At 44.1% G+C, this 18665-nt stretch overlaps 1 protein-coding gene and 1 pseudogene across 2 annotated transcripts in view; one reads left to right on the plus strand and one right to left on the minus strand.

The window, feature by feature from the left end:
- Window positions 1-18665, plus strand: part of LOC308317013 (uncharacterized protein) — a 33738-nt gene that overhangs the window by 14961 nt on the left and 112 nt on the right. The window contains exons 11-25 of the mRNA XM_080765803.1: window positions 333-377; window positions 506-559; window positions 1194-1238; window positions 1337-1390; window positions 8245-8289; window positions 9736-9789; window positions 11574-11681; window positions 12426-12479; window positions 12958-13011; window positions 13101-13222; window positions 14198-14251; window positions 14425-14469; window positions 16060-16113; window positions 16813-16866; window positions 18304-18357. Of these exons, the coding sequence (XP_080621929.1) occupies window positions 333-377; window positions 506-559; window positions 1194-1238; window positions 1337-1390; window positions 8245-8289; window positions 9736-9789; window positions 11574-11681; window positions 12426-12479; window positions 12958-13011; window positions 13101-13222; window positions 14198-14251; window positions 14425-14469; window positions 16060-16113; window positions 16813-16866; window positions 18304-18357 (896 nt within the window). The remainder of the gene's footprint in view (window positions 1-332; window positions 378-505; window positions 560-1193; window positions 1239-1336; window positions 1391-8244; window positions 8290-9735; window positions 9790-11573; window positions 11682-12425; window positions 12480-12957; window positions 13012-13100; window positions 13223-14197; window positions 14252-14424; window positions 14470-16059; window positions 16114-16812; window positions 16867-18303; window positions 18358-18665) is intronic.
- On the minus strand, window positions 1917-5771 carry LOC308317779 (bifunctional UDP-N-acetylglucosamine 2-epimerase/N-acetylmannosamine kinase-like; annotated as a pseudogene). The gene is made up of 2 exons: window positions 5217-5771; window positions 1917-3502 (listed from the first exon to the last, which is right to left on the minus strand). The product of its transcript is annotated as a bifunctional UDP-N-acetylglucosamine 2-epimerase/N-acetylmannosamine kinase-like (transcript).

An 18665-nucleotide genomic window follows, 5' to 3' on the forward strand; every position in this document is an offset into this window, starting at 1 on the left:
ACAACAACAAAAAAGCGGTAATTCTCAGGACGTCTTGGACACAGGAAGTGCTAATAGTATGAGATTTATATATTTTGGGGCCTAAATAATATATTAGAAGCTTTTTATCAAGAATTGATCAATTTCACCATGGTCCACATATTGTACAAAAAATATGAAAAAAATAATAATCAAAAGGGCACATTAATTTTGTCCAGAGGGAAAAGGGCACAGGGGGTGCTCTAGCACCCCCTAGTGTCTATCTGTGCACGCCACTGTCTGCTAGCGCCTTCATTTTTTAATATTCTGGCGCACTGGAAGTGTTTTAACATTGTTTCCTGCACCGTTCGTAGGGAGATCCAGGACCAGCTGGTCGACGAGGTCACCGAGGCCCTGCGGTATGTCCCCCATTTGACCTTTTTATTACACTGAATGACCGATCAGTCCAAACGTCAGCTGCAAGATGCTGCATGCAGTGAATGTCAGGCAACCTGGTCATTGTGTTTCCTCCTGTAATCCCCACTAGGGCCCGGCGGGACTGCCAGGAGAGAGAGGATCGCCTGGACCTCGAGGGCCCCAGGTGAGACTACTCGCCCAAGCCATGGTTCTCTCGAATGTTCCCTCAAAGCGAGAGCACCGCCTTTCCTCATGCAGATCGGCTACTTACTCTGTTTGATTGGGGCTCTGTCGGCACAGTGTGTACTGTTGCGTATGCCTAGCATCGGCACTAAGTGAGGGGACATACAGTAGGAGGGAACACTGCCATTCTCAACTGCTCTGAGGAATCATGGCCCCCTCAAAATAACAGGATGAAGAGACATGATCTCACTTCACACAGGTGTGGTGTTTGACGGGCGCCAGCCCCTCCTATGCCTAGCTTTGAGGGTTTGTGTAAACGCAAACACTGTGTAAACACAAACATTGAAGACAAAAGTGAGTGGCTTATCACCGCGGCTCAGTAACGTCATGTTGTAGTTTTCCAACCACCGCGGTGAGTAGGTTATTGCAACACAGAGGATTGCTCAACAAGCGCATCTAGGCTGTGGAGCGGGCGCTATAAACGATGGCCACATTTTATTAATGGATTAAATAACCCCGGGCCCTTAAGGTGTTAACTGTGGTGTCCTTAATTTGGGCATATAATGTTAGGCAAGCGCGCCCTTCACTTCACATGAATGTGATTTATTTTTTGTTGTGATTTGTATTCTTCTCAGGGCCATCCAGGTGATGATGGCCCATCTGGTCCAAAAGGGGATGCAGTAAGTTACGCTATATAATCTCCTAAATTACATTTTGATCAAAGTCCTTTCAGTTTCAAAATGACACTGACACCAATGTCCTTGCTTTCTTTTAACAGGGTGCAATAGGGCCCATGGGAACAAAAGGATTTCCAGGGATCGAAGGGGCCATGGTGAGTCTACGATTTTGGCGGGCCTTGATGCCGTCGTAATGACTGTTTTTACACTTGCTGATAATAGCCGATCTACAAACAACACTGGTCTGTATGCAATGGATCTGTCATCTGAATGTGCAGTTACGAATGCTCCTTTTTTGTTCTGCGTGAACACAAACACGTTGGCTGATGATTGGCTCATCACCCCATAGCGATGATTTTGATTGGCTGAGCAAAGTACATATTGAAGTTTAAAGTGAGCGAGGGCAGAAAAGTGAAGACGCCAAAAGTGATATTTGAACAAACATAAAGCCTATGTATTTATATTTTATTTAACCCAATCTGCCCCACCTGTTAAACAGAAACACAGTGTAGTTGCCAGAGACTGTGATTTCCATGAAATTCTGCCTTTTAGAGCGCCACCAGGAGGCCAACTTTTGTGAAACACATATAATTTTTCTTTGTGATCCTGTCATAATAAACACACACTACTACACTAAGTGTTTTTTCTACTGAGCCAGTGCTCTGTGCTCCAAACACCATGCTAGTGTTTTTCTACTGAGCCAGTGCTCTGCGCTCCAAACACCATGCTAGCAGCTCCTAGTAAAGCGGGCTCGTCCAGGTCAGAGGTGAGAACCTTGGTGCTGGAGCAACGGGCCCTCTGGGAGACGAAGCGTTGGACTGGACCCTGGTAGTGGGAGGCCAGCACGCCGGACAGGATCACCACGGACGGGTTGACTATATGCACGATATTGATGATGCACGTGCCCAGTGCCCTAGAGGCCTTGTCGAGGACAGCCACGGCGTCGGAGTTGCCCTGCTTGGCAGCGCGTATGAGGTGATCGGCGTTGAGCGGCTCCGTCCCGCCCACTTTCAGCCTCTCCGCCTCTCTCTGCAGGGCCATTCCGGACGTGTAGGCCTCCACGCATCCTCGGCCGCCGCACGAGCACACGGGGCCGTCGTCCAGCAGTGACACGTTGACGTGACCCAGTTCTCCGGCGCGGTGCTCGCTGCCACGGACCAACTGGTTGCGCTGGACGACGCCTCCTCCGATGCCCGTTCCGGTGACGACGGAGACAAAGCTCTCCACTCCCTTGCCGTGTCCGTACGTCCTCTCGGCCAGCGCGGCGCAGTTTCCGTCGTTGTCCACCCAGACGGGTAGGTGCAGCTTCTTGGAGATGATGGTCCGCAGGTCCACCGACGACCAGGCCGGGATGAGCTTGGTGGACTGGAGGACCACGCCCTTCTGGTGGTCGACAATCCCTCCCGTGGACACGCCTACGCCCAGTATCTTACACTTGAGGCGGTCAGCCTCCACCAGGGCCTCTTTACACAAAACCAGTATCAGCTGGATCCTGTCCTCGTACTTTTCGAGGTTGGGGCGCGTGCACTTGCTCACTATGGTACCATCATTGCTGACGATGGCCACTCGGAGGTTGGTCCCTCCCAGGTCCACGGCCAGAGCGCTGCGTATCCCCGGGATGGGGTCCATGTCCTGGGAACAGTGGGGGTCCCGGGCCGCGGGGGGGAAGCATAAGGACTTCCCCCGGGGCTCGTCCAGATCGATGCTCCGCAGGAACCCCAGGATGCGTTCCACCGCGCGTCCGTCACCGTAGATCATAGAGCAGTCGTAGTTCTTTCCAAACTGCCGTTCCAGTGCGCTGTAGATCTCACCGTGGGTGTCGGCGTCTTTCAGGTGCAGAACGTTCTGACCCGTCTCTCTGCCGGTCTGTCTGGTGCCCAGGTTGACGACGGGCGTTCCGAAGGCTCCGGCCTCTCTCACGCCACAGCTGCTGTTTCCGATCACGCAGCCGGCGCGAGACACCAGCTGGACGAAATCATCGAACGGCACGTGCTTCACCACCTTGAAGTTGGCGTGGCTCTCGATGCCCTTCTCCCTGATCAGACGCACCATATCCTTACTGCCGGTGTCTACGTTGGGGTACAGAAGGAGCGTCTTCTTGTTGAAGGACAGCAGAGTGTCCAGCATCAAACCATAGAGCTTTACGGAGTTCGGGATGTCCGTGGTGACAGGATGCTGCAGCGCAACTACGTAGCCACGTGTCTGAACCTCGCTTCCCAGGTGGCGTTTGATGGTGTCCGCGTAGTCGTCAGTGTTGTTTTTGTCGACTAAGACTAAGACTAAAGACTAAGTCGACTAAGGTTTTTCACACTTTGTCGACTAAGACTAGACTAACAAAAAAGAATTTCAGAAGACTAAATGGGACTAAAGACTAAATGTGCGTTTTCAAAAGACTAAGACTAAGACTAAATCATAAGACTAAGACTAATGAACATTGTATTTTCAATTTTGAGTGCCCCCCCAGTGTCTTCCCCAAGTGCCCCCCCCAGTGCCTCCCTAGACAGTGTACCCCCCAAGTGCCCCCCCAGTGTCCCCCACTGGCCCCCAGTGCCTCCCCAGACAGTGCCCCCCAGTGCCTCCCCAGACAGTGGGGGCCCCCAGTTCCCCCCCCCCCCAGTGCCTCCCCAGACAGTGCCCCCCAGTGCCTCCCCAGACTGTGCCCCCCCAGTGCCTCCCCAGACAGTGCCCCCCCAGCATCCCCCCAGTGCCTCCCCAAGTGCCTCCCCAGACAGTGCCCCCCCAGTGCCTCCCCAGACAGTGCCCCCCCAGTTTCCCCCAGTGCCTCCCCAGACAGTGCCCCCCCAGTATCCCCCCAGTGCCTCCCCAGACAGTGCCCCCCTAGTATCCCCAAGTGCCTCCCCAGACAGTGCCCCCCCAGTTTCCCCCAGTGCCTCCCCAGACAGTGCCCCCCCAGTATCCCCCCAGTGCCTCCCCAGACAGTGCCCCCCCCCCTTAGTAAAAGACTAAGACTAAAAAAGCAAGACTAAGACTAAACCACTAAGACTAAGACTAAAAGACTAAGGGCCATTTGCACCAAGAAAGATTAAGCCTTAATCTGGTTTAAATCAAGGTTCATCTATTAATCCAGTTGCACCAAACTTTAAACCTAGTTTTCACTAATCCGGTTTAGTTTTAAACCATCCTTTTAATCTTGGTTTTGTTTTTTTAATCTTGGTTTTAATTTTCACAGTAAACCTGGATTAATGTCAATCCTGTTGCACCACTACTTTAAACTTTGATTTAAGTATCAATAAGGGATTAATTCTAAACCAGCAGGAGAGGAGGTTTAATTGAAAACAACATGGCAGCATATATACCTCTACATGTTTGTTGTTGTTTGGGAAACTATCGGAGGAAGTGGTGGTGTGTGTGATCGACGGAACAGATCTATAAACCTACCACGCACCACGGAGTGACCATACGTCTGTTGTTTTTTTTTGCGAGCGAGACGACTTTTATTATTATATATATTTTTGCTGCAGGCACTATAATTTAAACATTCTCAAATATGAATGAAATAGTAACGCTAATGATGCTCACGACTGCTGCTGTTTATTTACAGCGCAAAACCAAGATGGCGGACACACAACAAAGTTTAATCCATGAATTAATCACAGTTTAAAGTTTTAATCACAGTTTAATGGATTTTAATCACAGGTTAAGGATTTAATCACAGATCTGTTGAGCAATGCTTAAAATGAAGTGGTGCAACACAACTCGAATTAAAATTAATCCTTGATCAACAAATCCCTGATTAACACTAAACTAAACTTTATTTAATCTTTCTTGGTGCAAACGGCCCTAAGACTAGTCTAAGACTAAATTATTTTGATATTTCGTCGACTAAGACTAGACTAAACAAAAAAGAATTTCAGAAGACTAAATGGGACTAAAGACTAAATGTGTCTTATTCAAAAGACTAAGACTAAGACTAAATCTAAATATTCTGAAAAAAACAACACTGGTAGTCGTCTCGGTCACGCACCAAGAATAGTTTGTCGTAGGAGGGGCATCCGGCCATCAGGATGCGCGAGGGGTCCTCGCACATCGCGACGAGTCGCCGCTTGGCGGTGTCCGTGCAACAGGCGTGGTAGTGGGCCAGCTTGCTGACGGCGTGGCGGATGGAGTCGTCGATGGTGCCGCTCACCTCTCCTCCCTCCAGATGCAGTATCCTGACGTTCATTAGAGCGGCGGCGATCGCCAACGCCAGTGCATCGAAGCGGTCCCCGTGGACGATCAGGATGTCCGGCCGGAGCCTCTGCAGGAGGTCGGGCAGCTTGACCAGGGCCAGTCCCACACTCTCCGCCATGGCCGCCTCGTCCCCCGCACGATGGTGTGCAGCTTGGCGTCGACGGCAAAACCGTCCTGCTCTATCATGCGGAACGTGTATCCGTAATCGTCAATGAGATGGGACCCCGTGACCGCCACCTGCAGGTCAAACGCTTCCGGCTCCGATTTGATCCGAAGCATTATTGGGGCCAGTTTGGAATAGTCGGCGCGATTGCAGGTCGCCACACACACCTTGAGCTTTCTCATGGGGGCCGACTGGCGTCGCTTCTCCGGCATTGTCAAGTTCTTGAACCCTAATCCCTAGGATCCCCTCCGTCAGAATGTTACAAATCCTGAAATGGAACAAAATGAAAATAGTGTCGCCCTCATACTAGATCACGCACAGCCAGGCTGTGTGACGTCACTGTCCCTTGTCCAATCGGGGCCTCCGGAGGAGGAGAACCTTGTATGTAGTGTTGGTATCCAAGCAACGAAGCTGGCCGTGGATAGAAACTGAGGAGGAGGAAACGGAGATTCTGTAAGCAATGGTGGGTTTGGAAACAGCGTGGCGTCATACTCACACCATGCTGAGAGGAGCTGAGGATGATGATTATACATCATCATCATCGCATTCCGTGCTCAGCCAATCAAATAATTTCTGTGGTACACAGACACATAGATAAGGTATAAGGCTAGGTGGCTCACCCGTGCTGCTGACCAATGGAGAGCGACGTCGCTACGTGGCGGCCATCTTACTGAGGTGCAGCATAACATTGTGTCTATGGGCCATGTACTTTTTAAATAACCACAACTTACTCAATTTTCAACCGATTTTCAAACGGCTTGGTTTGTTATAAATGTCAGACGTCTGCATATTTATATAAGCTTTTATATGACATTCATATACAAATCACACCCGTGAGGGTATGACGGGCGCTCTTTTTTTCTTTTTTTTCAGACAAACATGAAAACGAAACGACTGACAATACAAAACAAGACAATATACAATTTACAATTTAGGCATTTAGCAGACGCTCTTAATCCAGAGCGACTTACATTAAGCAAGAACAAAAAAGCATGGGAATACATCACATAAAAACATTTATCATGAAACATGCGTAAGCTAAGAAAGTAACAGTGGAATATCTACATAATGAAACTATACATATAAGCTATATACATACATACACAAGCTAATATACATACAATACACACAAGGGGGGAAAACTGTCTCTTCTCTAATGATGATCAAAAATACCTCAAACAGGTGTATCTGCTTATACAGGTTAAACAAAATAATTTAAACAAAATCAGGTCTCATTGTCGAGATATGAGCAATCCATCTAAACCAGTTATCTGTGAAGACTTCAACCTGGCCTCTAAAGCTGAATGTAATTCTTTCCATTATAAATATACCATAGATTAAATCAATCCATTCATTTATAGTTGGTATAACATTTGTAAGCCACTTTTTTGTTAAGGCTTTTTTGGATGCCACCAGCAATACCCTCATTAGATACTGATCCTGCTTTGCAAAGTGAAGTCCTCCCAGATCTGCAAGATACATGGTTTTAAAATCAAAAGGAATGTCAACACCAAAGACTGCTTCCAGGACACTGTGGACACTTCTCCAAAATGGAACCACAGAAGGGCAACTCCAGAATACATGAAAATGATTCGCCAATGTTTCCCCACAGAGTCTCCAACAGTCCGACTGATGCGTGTAGTGTCTTTTCTGATCTGGAGTGCAAAAGAAACTACTCACATTTTTCCAGCTGAATTCTCTCCATGTGGGGGAACTACTCATTTTCCACTGATGTTCACATATTCTGTCCCATTCTTGTGACGGGCGCTCTTGTCATCGTACAGCAATGTTAGCGGACAATTTACAATTTAATGACGGTGTTCAGACGCGACGCGTTGTGAGCTTGTAGATTGGCTATTTTCAGAGTGCAACCAAGTGTAAAATCAGGCATTATGACGGCGTTTTCAATCTAATCCTATTCATATCTTACTCAATTGTCTACTTATAATCTGTGTGTGTGTGTGTGTGTGTGTGTGTGTGTGTGTGTGTGTGTGTGTGTGTGTGTGTGTGTGATGCGTTTGCAAAACACATGAGCACACCATATGCTATTAGTATCATCTTGTTCTCCAAGCTCTCATGCTTACAGATTTGTAATTAAACTTGAATGACCATCAGATCAGGAGAGCTTTTGTAGGATCACAACAGAGAATTCTAAATCACAACAGTTGCCCTTCAAGTGAACCTGAGCTTTCGGCACAGAGCGTTTTGAGTATCTGAATCATGTCAATATAAGGTCCCAGTGGCTGCTTTGTTGTTTGAATTATTGCCACTGTGGAGCAATAAAGACTATCTAAAGATTGTTCTCCATATGGCTCATATTATTGACTGCTCCACTCTTCTAACCATTCATATCGCGCTGCCAGACGCTCTTTCCGTTGCATTTACAAACCTCTGGTTTTGTGTGATGTCCGTAAGGATGAAAGTAACAATGATTTGTTGTGGGTTTCCCCCTATTGACATACAAGAATGTCCACTTTTGAGTCCACCAGGTGTCCCCATTTTACCCACAACAGTAAACAAACCATCTCTCTACCAAAATGACCAATTGATGTCGATGTCTGCTTTGAATTTGTACACATTTACGTTTTTAATATCGTCCCTCGGAGTATGTTTCAAATCGCTTGTTCGTTTTCTCACACCAAAACTGTGTTTCAGGGAATGACTGGAATGCCGGGCCTAAGAGGGTTTCGAGGAGACACGGTAAGATCATTATAATATTTGTATTAATACGGCTTTCATTCAAGGATTGTTTTATTTATTTTAACATATTTTTAGTACATACATGCATTCATATTTCTTTCTTTTAGTTTTCTTTTTTTTTTACACTTTAAAATAAACAAAGTTCATGTGGACCCGCACTCTGTAACTGTATTATGTATAGATATAAGAAAAAAACAAAGTCCCATATTTACCAGTTTATGACCTTACAAGCCAGCCCTATAGTTATACAAAAAATATTTAATATTTCAATGTGTCAAGTCTATTCTTAAAAGTGTTGACTAAAGGAGCCTGGACTTCCGTGCTCTGACAGCTCTAAGTGTAAAGAAAGGGGTATGAGTTTGCATGTTCTCCCTGTGTCCCCTAGGGTAGGTACCCTCACAAAAAACATGCAGTAATCCTGGTCACTAAACTGCCTCCCCCTGGCCAGCTGGGGCGCCTGATGGAGGGGAAAGGAACTGGTTGGAATAACGTGTTCCTTCCATGCGCTACGTCCAACCAGGGAAACTCCCCCCTGTCAGGTGTAAAGGAGCAACTTGGACACTCGGGCATGAAGGAAGCATGAGTTCAAGTCCGTTGCTCTCCCCTTGTCCCCCATATATGGGGACTAGGTTGGTGGAGGGTGTGTAGAGCCCAGGATCACATTAGATGATTGACACAGGGGTGAAAAATGGTTTACAAAATCGTGGGATAAAAAATATATTAAAAAAAAGAAAGGGGTATGAATGCAACATGGGGTTTTATAATCCATGCTCTGACAACTCTAAGTGTAAAGAAAGGGGTATGAATGCAACATGGGGTCTTGATCCAGACCTGAAACCGCAGGATGTGTTTGGAATGCGCCCCCATTGTTTAGTATCTCTTTGTAGAAACGATATAAGAGGTTGCTCATGGCGAGACATTCTTAACATTTGAGCTCTTATGTTTAGAGTAAAACATCACAGTGAGGCTTTTGCAGTGGTGGAAAAAGTTAAGTAAAAGTACCAATACTGCAATGTAGAACTGTAACTTTTACTAAAGTAAAAGTACTAATTTTGAACTTGTGAAATGGCACATTCTGCACAATGTGTACAAAATCTATTGAAAATAGCAGATCTACAAGCTCACAATGCATCGCAATGCGACGCATTGTGAGCTTGTAGATCGGCTATGTTCAAATGGCCAAAATGTACGTATAGGTTTGAAGTGGTTAATGTATGTTTTCTAATAAAAAATTAAATCTCCAAAGTTACTAGTAACTAAAGTTTTCAAATAATTGTAGTGAAGTAAAAGTACAAATTTTGGCTCCGAGATGTAGTGGAGTAGAAGTAAAAGTACTGGAAATTGGAAATACTCAAGTAAAGTACAAATACCTCAAATTTGTACTTTTACTTAGTTGTACAGTACTTAGTTACTTTCCACCACTGATGTGTGATTTTCAATGTCTAGGGACACAGAGGACTGGATGGGGACAGAGGCGACGCTGGACCCAAAGGGGACGGGGTAGGAATATACATTTAGTACTTACTACTTTGTCATCATGAGTACCAGCTCAGTGGTTCCCAAACCTTTTCATGTCAAGGACCCCCAAATTGACACTATTTACCCCATGGACCTAGCTACCACGGACCCCCATTTTAAAAGATGTGCCAGAGACTCCCATAAGAGAAGATTTTTACGACTCTAGCAGTGATTCTCAACCCGTTTAATTTCAAGGTACCCCCCCCCAGTTTGACATGCATATTAGTCTAATGGACCGGTCAGGGTCCATTTGGTTCCATTTGTGCACTCTCAGAGTAACAGACCCATAAGGGTCCATTTGGTTCCAAACTATCATTTAGCTGGGGGGACTCCCTGGAACTCCCTCAAGGACCCCTGGGGGTCCCCGTACCCCACTTTGGGAACCACTGGCCTAGAGCAGTGGTTCTCAACCAGTGGTCTGGGGACCACCAGTGGTCCTTGAGAGGGTTCCAGGTGGTCCCTAGCTAAATGATGGAAAGTTGTTAACCAAATGGACCCTTATATTTAACTCATGAGTGTAAAATGAAACCAAATGGATTTGGTTTCATTTCACACAAGAGTTAAATTGTAGTTATAGTCTACACAATTATTTTTTTTATCAACGACTGCCTGTTTGTTGTCTCTCCTATAATGGTACCACATCAATACAGCATGGAATTGTGGACAAAGTCTTATCCAACAATAACAGAATCTTCTTTAGTTTTGGGCTCAATCTCATCTCAATGGTGGTCCATGGCTGAAATGCCAAATACATAATTGGCCTTGATATGAAAAAGGTTGAAAACCGCTGGCCTAGAGTGTCCGCCCTGAGACTGGGAGGTCTGGGTTCGATCCCCGGCCAGGTCATACCAAAGACTCAGAATCAGGAAATAGGCTCCTGCCCTATATGCAAGGCTTTCTTACTGACTTACTTTGTCATGACACGTGTAAATAAACAAACAGCGTTTTACACAACGGGAACAGATAATCTCACTGCTGATTAAGATCTGAGTTAAAAGCTCGTTTCATAGGGTAGGTACCCTCACAAAAAACATGCAGTAATCCTGGTCACTAAACTGCCTCCCCCTGGCCAGCCGGGGCGCCTCGCAGTGGTGGAAAAAGTTAAGTAAAAGTACCAATACTGCAATGTAGAACTGTAACTTTTACTAAAAGTAAAAGTACTCATTGTGCAGAATGTGCCATTTCACAAGTTCAAAATGTGTACAAAATCTATTGAAAATAGCAGATCTACAAGCTCGAGAGCTTGGTGGTGAGGTTGGTGGAGGGTGTGTAGAGCCCAGGATCACAATAGATGATTGACACAGGGGTGAAAAATGAGTTACAAAATCGTGGGATAAAAAATATATTAGAAAAAAAAAGTGCTTGTTTTATTCTACAGCACCAAACTAGAGGTAACTGAAATGTGTTCAGGTTCATCATTTTCTAGCTTTGTATGAAATTAAACCACTACGTATTAATTTAAAAATATTTATAATTGAAAACAAATGTGTTAATTTATCATTGTATTTTTGCATACATTGGGGGGGGGTGTTTCTTCTGTGTTTCTCTCCTCAGGGCCTACAGGGTGCTCTTGGTATTGATCTGGGTATCTGTGTTTCTCTCCTCTTAGCCTACAGGGTGCTCTGGGTATTGATCTGGGTATCTGTGTTTCTCTCCTCTTAGCCTACAGGGTGCTCTGGGTATTGATCTGGGTATCTGTGTTTCTCTCCTCTTAGCCTACAGGGTGCTCTGGGTATTGATCTGGGTATCTGTGTTTCTCTCCTCAGGGCCTACAGGGTGCTCTGGGTGTTCTGGGCCGTCAAGGGTACAGGGGTGAGCAAGGCCCTGCCGGTCTCATAGGGGTCAGAGGTCAACGCGGGCCACAAGGAAGACAGGTAACCATGTACTAATCATGCCCTTATTATTCTCTCAGCTGGTTGAGTCATAGACATAAAGGTCAGACACGTTGGAGGAAGTTATCACTCCACAGGGATTGGAGGGCATACGAGCATGGGGCTAAATATGTATTTTTTTTACAAAATGTTATAGCGATTTCTTTTTTTTTATTATTTACTATAGTCCTACTAGACGCCAATAAATTACATTTGGCCACAAAAGATCACAGGATCTACTGAATGTGAAGGTAGCCTACTGGGGGGCAGCCACACTGTGTGTCATAGGCTCAATATGTTAGTTTGACACATTCAATAGATCCTGTGATCTTTTGTGGCCAGATGTAATTTCTTGGGGTCTAGTAGGACTAGTAAATAATAAAAAAATAAATCTCTATACTATTTTGTTAACAAATACATATTTAGCCCCATGCTCGAATGCCCCCGCCCCCCTGTCAAAAACAGCTAAAATCCCTAAAACGAAAGCAAGCAGCAAAGAAAATAAATGAACACTCATCTTTTACTTTCTCTAATAACAACCGAAAACATGAACCTTGGTTGAAAAAAAAAACAAAGTTGTCCTTTAAAACTGGCATCCAAATGTATCATGTCATTATAGAATAAAATCTACACTGGCTATTTTGACACCATCATACGACAAAGCCAGGTTGCGTAGTTAGTTTCTTGGCCGAATTGTTTCTGTGTTAGTTTTTTCATGCATCAGTTTCTCTGCGTATCCTTTTCCAGGGTGAAGAGGGAGAGGCGGGCCTCCAGGGAGGAGTGGGGATGGAGGGGCCAAAGGTCAGAGTTTACTCCTGTCTGGTCAAAGTGATTACTATAAATTAGGGCTGTTATTTTACATTGTAACAGCCCTTATATTGTTATTCACACATGCAGCATGACTCTGATACAGTTCACCTGCCAAGCCAACACGGTCTGCTCCACTTTACGGAGGATTTAGAAGGCTTCATATTTAAGATGATCTTTGCTAAGAATAATTTGCATGGATCATTATGGCTTCTCACAGATATTTGGAGGCCATGCTGTGCTTTGTGAGGTGAAAATGTCTTATCAGCCAAGTGCAAAATTTAAAAAAAATGTATGCTCCTAATCTTTGTTTTGGCTTTCGTTTATGTTGAAGGGCAACAGGGGTGCTCTGGGTCAAAATGTATGCTCCTAATCTTTGTTTTGGCTTTCGTTTATGTTGAAGGGCAACAGGGGTGCTCTGGGTCAAAATGTATGCTCCTAATCTTTGTTTTGGCTTTCGTTTATGTTGAAGGGCAACAGGGGTGCTCTGGGTCAAAATGGGAAGGCGGGAACCAAAGGACCCAGGGTAACTTTCATCATTAGTTTTTAACGAGTTTCATTAATTAATTTGGATAATTATGTGCTTTTATTTTGTGAGAGCACATTATGTCACAGTTCTTTCAAATGGATGATGTCTCGTTTTTAAACAAAACCCTTCCAATGCTTGCTGGCTTCCTTATGTCTATTTCCAGGGTCGCACTGGACTTACTGGGATGTTTGGTCTACCTGGAATGCCGGTAAGAAATTACACAAAAGGCCCTCAGGCAATCACAATAAAAGAATGTGCATCATATAGTGCTTTGTGAGGTTGATGGTTGACAATGTATTCGGTTCAACACTGTATTAGTGTATTCCTACTCCTATTTGGTTTTTATTTTTCACATTATGAAAACTGTAATTGACATTTCAGTATGCTGATGACACAAAATGAATTACAAGTCCTGATAATTAATCATTTTATTTATGTGATATTTATGAGCCATACTGTACACTACAGTATGTGGTGTATTGCCATTGAATGTTGAACACGATTAGATTTGTCACTTTGCTACTCAGTCTGGCCAGCCTCCCGTTTGACTCGTATTTCAAAGTTACGCAGCGATGTTGTTGCTGATACGTCAACAGCGAGCGCCATGCTTTTCTCACTGTTGAAAAAAATGTGCACCAGTTTGAGACATGAGAGTAAAACGTATGGTAAAAAGTAAACATTCATTTGATTCAGTATAGTCTACTGTGTCAGATTAAAAAAAGGCTGTGTGGGGTGAGTTTATTGAATCATAAGGGGACGTTGCAGGGCAAAAGCAGTAGCTGCGCATTGATATTACGTCAAACTGATATTTTTGTCCCAACCCGCACCACAGACCAATCGGAAGCCTCGGGTCGATTTCTCACTTTTGGCGTGTCCTGTGCCTACCTTGGAGATGGGAGGCTATCCAGACTGAGTATAGCGACTAGCGGAGTGACAATACAAATCACGGAACGCAGCGTTTGTGTTACTGCAGACTTTAGGGGACATGTTGATGTCTGTGTGTTACTGCAGACTTTAGGGGACATGTTGATGTCTGTGTGTTTGTGTGTTACTGCAGACTTCAGGGGACATGTTGATGTCTGTGTGTTACTGCAGACTTCAGGGGACATGTTGATGTCTGTGTGTTACTGCAGACTTCAGGGGACATGTTGATGTCTGTGTGTTTGTGTGTTATTTATTGCAGGGTTTTAGGGGACATGTTGGGATTGAGGGAGCAGAAGGAAAGCCTGGTACACAGGTTCCCATTTTATGACTCATACTTTTCCATTGTGCTACACATATTTTACTTATACCTATGTACCACAATAATTCTCATTCATTATGTGTTTTCTCTGGTGTAATGTGTTTTAGTATATGTACAATACAATGTTATAACTATATCAAATAATATGTTGTTTGTTTGATGTGCAGGGTGCTCCTGGTTCAGGTGGCAGCCCCGGACCAAAAGGAGACAGAGTGAGTAACATACTTTTTTAACAAATTAGATTGACCATAGAGTATCATTATGTGTAAAGCTCTCACTCACAGGTATATGCAAGTCCACTTGCATATACAGTAGTGTCATGTGAAAGTGGACTGTTCCTCCACTCATTGGTCCAAAAGTGGACTGGTCCTCCACTCATTGGTCCAAATCCATTAGCCCAATGGTCAGCCAATAGCAGTGTGGCTCCCGTGCATTTGTGGCGGGAGTCAGACCTTTGCGAAAGTGGAAGTGATTCACAGTGTTGATTTTCCGCTGTGTCAAGATGTCATGTAGGAGAGCAAGCCGTTTAGGAGAACGCGCGTGTGGTGGAAGTACCAGAGAGGCCCCTCACATGGTACGACTTTTATCATTTTTTAAATAAATGGGACCATAATTTTCCAAAAAGAACACATGACATGAGAAATGTCCCAGGGCTTTTAGCCCAACTCTCGTAGGTACAAACAAGGTCACTCTACACGAGTGACCTTGTTTGCTGTTGTTTGTACCATGCTGCATTGAGATTCATAACTAATTCACCTTTCAGAACACATCATTGCACATTGTATGCTGCAGTCGGTTAGTTCTCATTGGCATCTCGCAGGCTTCAGCATTGGCATATCTTAATTTATAAAGCCATTCTGGGTGACCTGCCGTCCATCCAAATTCGACTTGGTCCAAAATGGCCTCAACCTCAGGTCAAACGCTTGGCTGCGGTGTGTAGTACCAGCATTCAAATCCGAGGGGTGTAAAAAATGTCTGGCCTTCTTTGGCCCTTGGTCGTGGAACGATCTACAGTCCAGACTAAAATTGGCTTTGAAAGTTCCCTTGAGAAGTTTCAAAAGGATCATCTTGTACAGTCTTGCACATGTTTGGATATGTACTAACACATGTTCAGGCCTATATATTTATTATGTCTGTTCAGATCGTGTGTATTTTGCCCTGCTACTAAAAAGTAGGACTTTGGTGACTTGACGATGTGGTATTGAAGTGTAATTTTATTTCTGCCTCTTGGCCAGTTCCCACTTGTAAAATATCTCAATGTGTTTTTACTGGTTAAATAAAGGTAAAGAAAATGACAATGTAAGATGCCATCTCGCTGATATAATAAAAACATCTTGTAATAAATTAATTTCATTTTTCATGTACAGGAGAACATCAACACTTCACACAAGTGTGATTTTGTGCTCAACTTTGTTTGGCTATACCAAAAGAAATGACCTACTGGTACTCTCACAGCTCAATAAAAGATTTTTAGAATTGTGGTGAAAAGTTACGAGCAAATGCTGAAATAACCTCTTCTTTGAAACGACTTTCTATATTAATCAAAGTGGGGTCTTGGGACCCCCATGCGTTCTTGAGAAGGGTTCCAGGAGGTCCCCGGCAAACCAGGAACGGTTGAAACCCTTTTATTTCCCTTCCCGCTATTCGAAAATAGCCTATCTACAATGCCATGACACGTTGTGAGCTTGTAGATCAGCCACTTTTGAATAATGTTTACAGTAGTAGGTTTCAGAACTACTGATCTAATATCTATACATAAAATGTGAATTCGAGTTTCTGTGTATTTGTATGTTGACATTTAGGGTCATCCTGGTGTGGGGGGTGGTCCAGGGCAGAGGGGCCCTCTGGGTTCTCAGGTACTGTATGTTTTTTGTTTTTTTTTAGGATGACAGTAATCCAATTTGTAATTTTGTTAGTTTAATTACATTTTGTTATTTATTTTCTATCAATTACACACTCCATGAAAACATGAATTTATGGATATTTATGTGTCTGGTCATCGGCCAGTATAGGAGACTCAATGGAGACTCTTTTAGTCTCCGCAGTTCATCAAATTATTGGCGTCTGAATGCGACAAAAACAAATATCTCCGTGAATTCAAGGCTTCATGGGGTGTGTAAATGATAGAAAATAAGTCCATTTAAAATTTAGGCATTTATCAGACGCTCTTAATCCAGAGCGATTTACAGTAAGCAAGAACAACACATGGTAATACATCAAATACATAAGCATAGTCATCAAGAATCATACGTATGCTATAAGAACATAACAGTGGAACTGTAATATATGCGTAGATTAACTATAGAGTGCTATGTCTACATAAAATGCTATCTAAGTTACATAAATTGAGCCTTTGCATACGCCTGTAAGGTCGTCAAGGCTAGGGCAAACTGCTACAGGCTAAGAGGAGAGGTGGGTTTTCAGACTACGGCTGAATATTGGGAGAGAGTCTGCAGTTCGGATTGCAATGGGAAGTGCATTCCATAGTTTTGGAGCCAGAAGTCATACTCCTTTATAAGTATCTATGTTAATTTGGTTTTTTTTGTCTCCAATAGGGCCCACCAGGAAAGCCAGGCAAAGACGGAATCACTGGACCACCTGGTGAGAGCGTAAGTAGATTTGAACCCTGGCTGTTGGTATGGTATTCAGACACCTTTTACAAAGTGTCTTAAGTACCCTTGCCACTGGACAAATACCAACTGACACACTAACGTCTGGCTTTTGTCTTTAGTGGAATGGTTACAATTGGCATTCATTCCCGGAAAACAAATGACTCTGCTGCAGTTGTCAACAGCATTTATTGACTCCAGCTCCAATTGGTAGTGATGAAAACATGACACCCATGGGTGCACAAAGTTTCCGCCCCTTTTCTGGCATGAAGCTCTTCCAGAGTTCAAGGAGAAATGGAAATAAATTGCGAGATTCCCTGAACAGACAGACCCATTTGTAGTATCTTACAGTGACGAAAAAAGTCCTTTTGCGCCAACAGAGATGGACTGGTGCATCAGAGCAATGAACTTGAAAAATGAAAAGGGGGAGTCCCGCACACTCATCACTTACAAGAAATGTATTGGTAAAGATGGAACGTATCGGACCTCAATCTAAAAACCCAACGGCAAAAAAAAACAAATAACTGTGCCCTCTGCTGTTTGTTTGTTTCCATTGACATGAATGAGCCTCTTCCGGCTCTGGGGCGCGAGTCAAAATTGAAGGCACAATTTTTCAGAGATTCCTCGTAAAACGAAAAGTCCCGGAAAAGACGCGCTATGATTGGCCAGCCCAGTAGTCACTTGAGTGACAGCGAGAGACATGGTGGAGTCGCACTTGGGCAGCAACACAGCGTGCCTTCAGCACTTCCGCTTGACTTCCTGCCTTCAATGGAGACACGTCCAATCAACTACAGCCGCCAGTGAGGCATCTATTATGTTTTTTATAAGAATAGGCTATGTATTAACAGGTTGTTGGCCTGTTTGGTCCCGCCCTCATTCCTCCTCTTCCGGGGGGGGGAACGCCTATGTTTTCATTCCCACTAACGGCAATATTATACACGTTCTGAATGCCCCTGCTGACAGATACAGTATCGCAGCTCGGAATCTGTTCTTGAGGCTGAGATTACTCTGACCGTCACTCTGACCATCAGTCATGCCCGGGTGAAAAAAAGCATTAGTGGTGGTATGTCTGGCAGAATGCACAGGAAATACTTCTACTACTAACTCCTCTTATGAATGGATGGCTAGACTGTACTGTACTGTAATGCACAATCACGCTGTGCAACCAGAGAAGCGTACCAGGTGTCAATCAACCGTTTTTATTTAGCGCAAATCTTCGTAGAAACAGGATATTATAGAGGTATGAAGTGGCTGAAGTTTGATTATTTACAGGTCTTGATACGTTTATATATTGTACAGGTCTAGAAAAGTATGTGTGAAATAAATCATATTCAGTTCAGGTACACAATACTTTATTGACACGCATGCAATACTGTTCCTCCTATCAGTTTTATATTTATTGAATATTAATCACCTGTCTTAACTTCTCCATTGAAGGGCCTCACTGGGAAACCAGGTGTGGTTGGCCCTCAGGGCCCGGTGGGCATGTATGTAAGTGACCTTCTTCTACTGTACATTGTTGTATATTGTGTTTTTGCTACTTTTACTTTTGCGAGAATGCTATACTTTCCTGTTGAGAGTTAATCTCAATCAAAGCAATTTTACTACAAGCCTTAGCGGATTTATTTACTGTAAAATGTTCAAGTAGTACAACTAATAATTGATAATACATTTTAAGTTTTTTCTCACAATATTGCCATAGTATTACAACCGATTTTAGTAGATTTTAGTAGACGAGAGAATCGGTAAGATTTGGTAAACCGACCCATCTGTTCCTCCAGGCAGGTTGAAAGAAGTGC

This window comes from Protomyctophum bolini (assembly GCF_963924005.1).
Source record: "Protomyctophum bolini genome assembly, chromosome: 6".
Lineage (NCBI taxonomy): Eukaryota > Metazoa > Chordata > Actinopteri > Myctophiformes > Myctophidae > Protomyctophum > Protomyctophum bolini.